Below are 9,997 nucleotides of genomic sequence, written 5' to 3' on the forward strand. Positions count from 1 at the left end.
CAATAATTACTTACTCTAGCATAGTGAGCATTAAAAGCACCAGCTATTTCTTTCTCAGTTAAAAACTTATCTGCAAATCTAATGGGCTCATTTCTATTCTCTTTTTGATTTATTGAGCCTAAACAAGAAGTGATGTCTTGGGGCATCTTTACGAAAGTCAAAACCCTCTACAAAACCACAAAAGGCACAATGCTTGGCCTCTATAATAGATATGTATATATCTATAACAGATATGTATATATCCATAATAGATATATATATCCATAGGCAAGCTTGTCACTTACAAAGTTCTGTACCGTCTTATATCAGGCCAGTATAGTCAGCCGTAACTCTGTTTTCTTTAAGGATCTGCAGATCTTTGTTCCAAATAGGAGAATACTTTTTCCTTGGACTTCTTGGTGTGCACTCAATCACACAAGCCAAAACAATATCAGTAAAATTGCTTATGCCTCAGTCAGCATCACTTAAACAAAAGATTCCATCATCAAGCAATCAGTTAGCTCTTGATATCTAGTCCAGTCTGCTTTTTTCAGGTTCCAATGCGTGAAACGAGGCTCTCTGTACTCCCCAGACCCAGTGTGAAGCTCATCCACAAGCATTTTATGCCCTGCTCCACTTGGTGCAGGTAGGAGCGTGTGCATAATATGATTCAATAAATTAGGATGGACTAGCAATTAATCAGGATGTGATGATGCATTTCCCAAGGACTAAAAGGTAGAACTGTCCTGATTTTCAGCAAATTCTATAGTGGCTGAGTCAGTAAAATTTTGAACTATGACCCCAGCTGGATCAGTAGAACTACAGCCCCATCTCTGGGAGAGCACATTAATGTTTCCTAAAATCAAGGAGTACCAGTTCCATCCATCAAGTAAACATTCTAAATTAGGATGGTTATTTGGAGGATTATACAGAAAAAGATACAGTCATGTAGATCTCCTCTCCATATATTAATCTCAACACCTTCCAGTTTGTCAGAGTTAGTCATTGTATCTCTAACAGTCATACTTGCAGTAAAAGAGACCATAATATTCACACTAATACCAGAAGCAACCTGACGAGTGTTTGCAAGCAAAATGTCTTATGTCCATTTATACAGTAAAAGTCTTAAGTTCTCAGTAGAAGCACCACTCTCACCAATGCCCATCAAGTCAATATTATGATTAAAAACAATACTGTGAACTTGTCAGAAGACCATGGATATTCCAAAAGAGCATTCTTAACACCAGTCATGGCAGAGCCTTGAAAAAGGTTATAGAAGGCAGCAGAATATGTCGTTAAAAGTTGTAGAAGGCTGCATAGGGCAACAAATGTCAGTCATTTAGCGAAAGCAGAATACACCATGAGTAGGCAACTAACACCTCCAATGACTACTTGCCAGCAGGATGGTGACTGAAACCAACCCCTACCAGTGTAGGGGTTTACTCTTGGCACGTTAGCGGGGTTGTTGGTTCAAATTGTGTGAACTACAATGCTGAGGTGGCTGCTATCCAACTGTCCTCAACTGAAATCAGTAGAAGAGAAGATCAGAACATTGTGATATTTATTGATTCACAGGCCACTATTAAAGCAATTTCTTCAGTCATACTTTCAAACAATGAATCTGTTCTAAATTGTCAACTTGTGATAAATTCTCCAATAAATAATGGTTGCAATGTTATTCTGCAGTGGATCCCAAGTCATTGTGGAATCATGGGTAATGCATTTGCTGATGTTCTGGCCAAGGCTGGATATGCCCTTCCTCAATCTAATCCTCCTGTTTGTATCACAGTGCATAAAAGAATTGTTAGAGCTCATCTTCAAGAAAAGAATGGGGACTCTATGAAGAGACACTATGAGATTTGGGGTTCCCTAATGGAGAATCTCATTCCTTGTGACCTACCTAGACCTGTCAATGTCACTAACTTAAGATTAAAAACTGGACATGACTACTTCGTAAAACACTTACACAGGTTTGGTTTAGCAGGCTCTCCATCTTGCCCATTATGTGATATTCATGACATGTGCGGTGACCATTTGGACATTTGTTCTGGACTTAATGATGTGGCAATGGCTAATGCTGTCAAAAATTATTGTACTTTTTTTAATGTTTCTGGATTGTATTGGTCTGCCTGTTGCAGACTAATGGCGGTCATGCCTAGGTCTAGTGTAGGGGGCAAAAAGTTGGAGAACTTTTGGAAATGTAATCTGCATTTTAAATGTTTTATTTCAAATAAATTGTTTTAAATTCTATTGCGCTGCAACAAAATAATGTTTTAAAGAGAGAGGAGAAGATGCAATGAGCAAAAAATGTGGGAATGAACTATTATGCATGAGCATTCAGTGTCCTTAATCGTCAAATAAAAATAATCCAGCTTGACTTTTATAGGTAGGAATGAATATGTTTTACACTGGTAAAAAATGTCTCATTGTTTTCTTGCAAGACTTTAAGAAACAATTGCTTTCTTTGGGGTTACAGAAGAGTGTATTCTCTGCATATATTGGACTCTTTTTTTTTTTTTTTTTTTTTTTTTGTCACTTGGATAATATTTCTCTGTCATGGCTGTAGTCTTATTTTAGAATAGGTACTTAGAGGTCATTTCTTCCTTCTGGCTTACCTAGTAATCATAGTGATGGCTGCTGTGAAACATGATAGAGTCCACTAATTTTTTTCCTCACTTCATTTCCATTTAGTGTGTTCTGATGTTGCTCTAAACCAAAATTAGAATGCTGTTAGTCAGGCAGTCAAAAATAATTATAAATCATCATCCTCAACTCATGTCCCACATAAAAGCATAAGTTAATTTATGCAATGAAAGATGAAAAGTAAAAAAAAAGAAAGTAAATGATAGAACTGAAATTTCTCTAGCTAACAAATGCTTCTAACAATTTTATACAAATGTTTGACAAAATAAAACTTAAAATCGAAAAATTAATTACAGTCTAACTTTTCAAAAGAGTTTAGGATTAAAATTTCTGTTAAAAATATCGTGGAAGTGTTTCATAGCCTTCTTAAATTTAAAAAAAAAAAAAAAAAAAAAAAGAGAGAGAGAGAAAGAAAGAAAAGAAATATACTGTTGTTAACTGTAAACCCTAACCATCAATGGTGGGGATAAAAAAAAGTAACTTTAAATCCAAGGAGAAATACATGACATACTTGGCATTTTATATTAGTTTTAAGTAGTATTAGTTATAGGCCATAGCACATAACTAGAAATTACTTTTGCCATGATTGTTATAAAATTGATTTATTTAATATTTAATGACTGCTTTTAATTATTAAAATATGAAGATTTACTCCTGTTTGCCAGCTTTTCATGCAGTGTCAAAATTTGAAATAAGATAGCTGAATACACTAATTACATTTGCATAAATTTACATATTTTGCTTTTACTTAAGAAGCTATATTGCTATGCATTCAATATGCTTGTAATTAGTAATGGAAAAAATAACTTAGTTTTTCAAACAGAACTTTAAACAATGATTCTGTTTTCATTAAGCAAGATCAAATTAAAATGAATTGTACTTCCAAAATTTAAAGTAATTAAAGTTGAAACACAGATCACCTGATTCACGATCAGCTTTCAAATGCATGCGAAGAAATCAGACTTCCTAAAGCACATACTGATTTGAACTACAGAACATATGAGGTTGTGAAATTTAGTATTGTACAGTGATTATGACACATGTTATGATTGTAAATGAGGGAGGATTGTTATGACCTTTAATGGAACATAATACAGTACAAAGTCCGAAATCCGGAATCGTCGGGACTTCAGCGATTCCGGATTTGGGATTTTTCTGGATAATAGATCATCAGTTTAAATCTAGTAAGATGGCATGTAGAAATTATAAAATTAAAAATATGAAATCATGCTTTATGAAATAAGGAAGTATTTATGATATAAAGGGTGTCAAAATTTACAAAAAAAAGCTTAATATTTATTTGCTTACCTTATTAAACTTTCTTTCAATGTAAGTTGTTTAAGTTGCTTCGTTTTTTGTCCTAATGCTTTCTCATTAATTCTGTAGACAGATATAATCTCTTGTTTAGTTACATTGTTGAAGTCCTGTAACTGCTGTTTCGAGCATTCCGACTAACTTTTCAATCAAAATTTTCTTGTTTTCAGTAACTTCTCTCTTACTTTCTTCCCTATCAGTAGCAGTATCTTCTGGATCTAGAACCATACTACAGATTTCGCCATTCATTAATTAATTGATGATTGAGAAGCCTTGTCATCATACTGAAAAACTTCTTTTATATCATCTTCATTTCTACTTCTCCACATTTCTTTTCAAAATCAGTTAATTGGAAAATTTTACCTTTGTTTTGCGATATTCGAAAACCTTTAAAATTAGCGTCTATCAAAATTAGCTGCTATTTAGCTATCATTCACTATACATATTTGGCTATGCATCACGAGCTTGGCGACTAACGACAAATTGTTCCGTTAAATTTTATCTAGCTTCTATCACGCACTGAGACAATTAAGCCTGGATTGTATTAGTTTAGTTATTTATTATACTTACCACCTGATGCAGTGTCTGTGGGTCCTAAATTCTGTGACTCACTACAGCCATATGAGCCCTGGTGCTGGTTCTGGGTTTATGTGAGTAACAAGTCAGTTATTCTTAATTCAGATAGCCCTAAATGTAATCTTTGGGTCTATGAATATCATCAACAAAATCTATTTTTAGCATATAGAAAGAAATTTTTTGGTAAATTTTTCCTCGTCAACATTTTTAGTGCATAATCATCGCTAAGCATAATGTCAAACATAAAAGTTTACCGTACTCCTTTATTATTCAATTACTAAAATAAAAAAAATTGTTTAGGCATCGCTACATGAGTCATTACTCAAGTTGTCATGTTTTGATAAACATGCAGTGATGAAAGGAAATTATAATAAATAATGATTTGCCAGATTGGCGTCAGATCAACGATGTATCAACGTGGAATGTTTCGGTTTCAGATGTGTACCAAGCAGATACGCAGCAACAGAGCCAAATTACCGATCGTACAAATTTATGCTAAAGTGATTGTTGCTGCAATAACAAGGTATTTTATATAGTGTCGATGTGAAATGAAGAACCGTCACTCTCCAAATGTTTTATTTCGCGTGGAGGGGGGAATCAAATGAGCATGCATAAAGATTACGAGAAAAACTTGGTTGGTGGTTTTGAGGTCCGGATAATGGACGTCCGGATTTCGGACTTTGTATTGTATAGTAATCTGGATGGTTTGCAATATCCCATAACGGTAGGTAAAACTTTCTCTAATTAGTCCTTCTTATCAAAATTAACCTGTTCAGGACCAGCATCGCGTATACACGACGCAACAATTCCACTCCTACCAGCCCAGCGTCCCGTATACTTGATGCAACGATTCTACTCCTACGAGCCCAGCATCGCGTACATGCGACATTAAAACGGAACAATTTATTTGAATTTTTAAAAGCCAGTAAATGGAGCTAAGTGGTAATTGCTTTCACATAGGTTGATTCATATGGCATTTGACCTTCATGTACTGGGATTAGTTTCTGTTTTGTGCTTCTGGTTTTGAGAGATTTATTGAAATAAACAAACTGGAAATCATGGCTCTTTATAAGTGCGCCTGTGAATTAAAGGGGCACAGGCGTTTTTGTTTATTTCATTAGGATTTTTTTTTTTCCTCTCTATTTATTTTGAAACTCGACATAAACTTTCTTGGTTAAGTAAAAAGGAACATTACAACAATATTACAGAAGGGGAAAGACTATCAGCTTTCTCAACATGTAATGCGTCTTGTTTGCATTTCTCAGGTAAGATGGTTTAACAGGTCATTATATATAATGACACAGGCATTATATTTTGGTATATAATGTATAGATTGACGTGATCAGTAATGGATATCCCGCCAGTGGGGGGTCTTTCCTTGATCACTTTCTGGTCATCGTGGACACTGTTTTCGATTTAGAAAAACAGGAAGTTTTCTAATATAAACCTGATGTCACACAGGGTTTGAGGATGAAATATTTTTAAGTGTCTTTTGAAGAAGTTTTGTGACATGTGTTGGGGTTATATTCAGTTTAATTCCGTTAGCCATGGCTAAGAGACCTTACTTAAAAACTTAAAAATTTGTCCAAAATCACCGGACACTGCACCTTTCCGTCTAACTGGAAGACAGTTTCCGAAAATTTACGTTGACGGAAAAGGTAATAAAAGTAAAAGAAGATGTGTTGTGTGCGCTAAAACCAAGGAAAAGTGAAAGCAAACAATGTATTTTGAGTGCGAAGTTATGCAATGTAGGACTGTGTGTCGATCCTTGTTTTGAATTATATCACACACAGCAGAATTCTTAAATTGGAATTTAATTACTTACAGGTAATTCTTTTTTTCTCTCTCTCTCTGATTTGTAATTTTTTTTCATGTTTATAGTACTTATTTCTCTGTGTATAGTAATGATTTTAATATTTTGCCTGTTTAATTTATTTCTATTAATGTGATATTCTTTATATTAATACACATTAAAAACAGGTACATTAAATACGCAACTTCAAAAATTAAAGTCATAATATCAAAATGCTTTTTTTTGTGTATGTGTGTGTGTAAAATTAGGCTTAACTACTGAAAATGCGCAGGCCAATGGCGACGATCCATTTCAGCAGGTCCAGTCCAGTGACTGCACTTCGTTCTCCCGATGCTGGTCCTTAAGGGGTTAAAGGATGTTGACAGATGTGAAACTTAAATGATTAAAAGCATTATTTACGATAAATTACTACATTTGCAAATTGGTTAATCTCAAAATATTGAATTCAAAGTCAGATTTATGGAAATTTTAAAATGTGAAAATTATCTCCCATTTTGCAGTAAATCTTTCTGTAATGTGGTGTATGGTCATCTCTTACAGAAAATGCAAACCTGACATCTTGGGGAATGACATGCCACTTTTGAGCCTGGAGGGTCCAGGAAAGCATTTGGCATTCTTTATTTGGTGGCTTTAAGGATGTCCTACTAATGCTCCATTAGGTTCAAGTTCCATGAGTAAGCTGGAAAGTCCATTTGAGTGATATCTTCTGCTCCCAGGTGTTCTGACACCAGAAATGTTTGATGTAGATGAATATTGGCCCCATCAATATACAAGCAGTTAAAGCCACTAAATACTGATAGTTTAAACCCAGACAAATGGGCTGGCTTATATGGTATATGGTTGGTTTTCTATCCCTCCTCTTAGGCAGGTAGTCCTTGTTGCTTTGCCATAATTAAGTAACCTAACCTAACCCAAGATTACTACTGTCAGCCATTAGCAAAATAAACATGGACCAACAGCAACCCTAACCAGTTTTACATGGTTTTCCAAGTCCTTGGCCACATATCTGTGACCATTTACAGAATTTTCTTCAAAGTGGCTTTTGTGTGCCCATATATGACAATTCCATCCCAAACCAGAAATTGTTTCCATAGAAATGGGATCTGTCATGGTCTTAAGGAAGACAAATTACGTGTTCCTTATTTCCTCCAGATTAAAACATAACTAGAATCACAGTTCAGTATTTCTGGACTTGTCAATAATGGTGTACAATCAGTACACACTACCATTCCTCTTGGCTTCATTGAACTTGATGACTAACCACTGTTCCCCCCCCTTCTTAAAATCCAGCCTAGTGAAGTCTTTGTGCTGCAGTAAAGCATCTGATTCAAGTTCCTGTGGCATGCATCCTGAAGATCTAAAAATAATTATCTTGTATTTGCTTTACTGTTTCTTTCTGTTTACCATAACAGAAACCTGCCTTCAGATGTAGTTTTTTACTCTGGGTGCACTTGATCAGATTGTCTACCAACTGATTTGCTGCTTAAAATAAGTGTAATTTCACTGCTTAAAAAGTGTTTGCAAATTCTTGAGTGACATTTTGAAGGATATTCAGATCTGGGAAAAGGGCTTCATTTTTATTTCTCCCCTTCCTTATGGGTCCTTCCTTAATGTGGGGAACTGGTAACTGGATTTTTATACCTGCATTCGTCAACTGAACGACATTTCAGGGACTGATAAAATCAGTCAAAGCCACTGTAAGGATGGTCGTACAATGAGCCCTGGAGCCCACATCCCCGAGAACATCAGCATTTTCAATAGTCTGCTGAATCTAATTTGGATTCAGCAGTGAATTATTGCACAGTTAGACACAGGTTGAAAATTAGTGAGCAAATTTTTTTTTTTTTTTCAGATTATTCCTTAATTTTGGTCAGTAATGTCGAGTACAGTATTTCCAAATTCTTATTTTTTTTTCCTGTTGTCAAAATGAAATATTAAAGTTAATATAATCTGTTGAATTAAATCCTAAAAGGTATATTTTTTATTTTCTGTGCAGTGTTATAAATATAAATCATTTCTTCATAAGATGCATATTAATTTTAACAAGACTGAAGAAGTCTTTTTTTTTTTTTTCCCTCTCTCTTTTCTATATAGATCCAACACAGATGCTCAAAACTGCCTCATATGTTTACTTAAAAGGTGTTTTGGTTCAAGATTTGATTCCAGGAGTAATAAAGAAAGAAGGAAATGAAATATAAGAATTATATTGCATAAAAGACCTCAGTTTTAAAATAAATAAAAATATTTTTGTTTCATTTTCTTAATTTTAAGTACTTCTGTAAATATTTACAATATCTCTACATCTGCTACAAGTGCAATTCCCATTGTATTCTGTAACTGCTGTAAATAAACAGTAATTTTTCCCTACCTCAATGCTCTTAAGAGGACTCTTTCAAATCACTGTATATTTTAAATATCCTCATGCTGCACATACACTAAACATCCAAGCCTTGTCCAGAATTCAAACTTGGGCTCAGTGACATGGCAGCTAGTAGCACTATATATTATACTGATCAGTGTAGCGCATTTACGAAATTTAAGTTTTGCACAGTTTGCGAATGCCATTCAGTAAAACCTAAAATACATCTTGCTTATACTTTGTTTCCTAGCTAAAAATTAATTTATAGACAAAATGTATTTATTCATCTAATATCTTATTTTCCTATGTATTATATGTTTTTCCTCAATATGTTTTTTTATATTATTATTATATGTTTATTTTAGATTGCTAATATAAAATTAACTATTAACATATGAGCTTTTTAATGCCGCAAATACTTATACATAGATAGGTCCGTTTTATTTTTGTCTTAAAAAAATTGCCATCAGTGGATAGTTTAATATTGCTAACAAATTTCAGCATTCACTTTGAAATTGAGCTTCAGCAACATAAAACTAATTTGTGTTTTCTAGGATATCATTTAGTTAAAAAAAATTGTGTAATAATTTCAGCATTAATATAAGTTTCCAGAACCTAAAAATTGTAATTCAGAATTGTTTCTTGATGGAATATACAGTTTAACAGTAGTTTTTTCTTTTAGAATTAAGGTATGTTTAACGTGTGTACACCTTTTTTTATATCTATGCAAGAAAATTTATACAAAAGTAAGATATTCATCTAGTAATTATGTTTTTCATCTAATCAGAAACTGTGAGTTAAAGAAATGATGAAACCGAGATATACACTATTTTATAAGGTTTTGCACATTGAAATCTTTTTATTATATCTGAATCATGTAATAAACATAATCCTGTGCTTGTTTTATTTTTCCTAGTGCAGCAATTAAAAGAAAAGAAAGGAAGTGTGGAAATGTAAAAAATAATAATTATAATTAGTAAAATTAACATTTTGGAAATTTGCCCAGCTTCTAAAAGGATAAATATTATTGATTTAAGTAATGATATAAAACACCTAAAAATATTTAAATAAGACTTCTACAGGTTTTTTAATATAATCATGTAAAAAATTTTTTAACAAGGAAAAGATCATAACCATCATCATAATTTCTAGAATTGCTATAGGAAAAACACCATAGCATAAATCATTATTTCTTGTTGACTTCAGTCTTTGAACACACATTATGTTGGTTGTGCTGCATTAACCCTTTCCGGCACGCTGACTTTTAAAGTCGGAGTTTGGATAAAATAAAAAAGTAGGCAGTCTAATTAGGC

At 33.5% G+C, this 9,997-nt stretch overlaps 1 protein-coding gene across 2 annotated transcripts in view; it reads left to right on the forward strand.

The window, feature by feature from the left end:
• Positions 1 to 8,693, forward strand: part of Zwilch (zwilch kinetochore protein) — a 129,283-nt gene extending 120,590 nt beyond the window's left edge. For both annotated transcript variants that reach the window (XM_085809829.1, XM_085809830.1), the window contains exon 17: positions 8,420 to 8,693. In XM_085809829.1, the coding sequence (XP_085665955.1) occupies positions 8,420 to 8,523 (104 nt within the window). In that variant the 3' untranslated portion in view covers positions 8,524 to 8,693. The remainder of the gene's footprint in view (positions 1 to 8,419) is intronic.
• The last annotated feature ends 1,304 nt before the right edge of the window (positions 8,694 to 9,997 follow it).

This window comes from Stegodyphus dumicola, chromosome X2, assembly GCF_044657685.1.
Source record: "Stegodyphus dumicola isolate Sdum_Otavi_A_Nest chromosome X2, ASM4465768v1".
NCBI lineage: Eukaryota > Metazoa > Arthropoda > Arachnida > Araneae > Eresidae > Stegodyphus > Stegodyphus dumicola.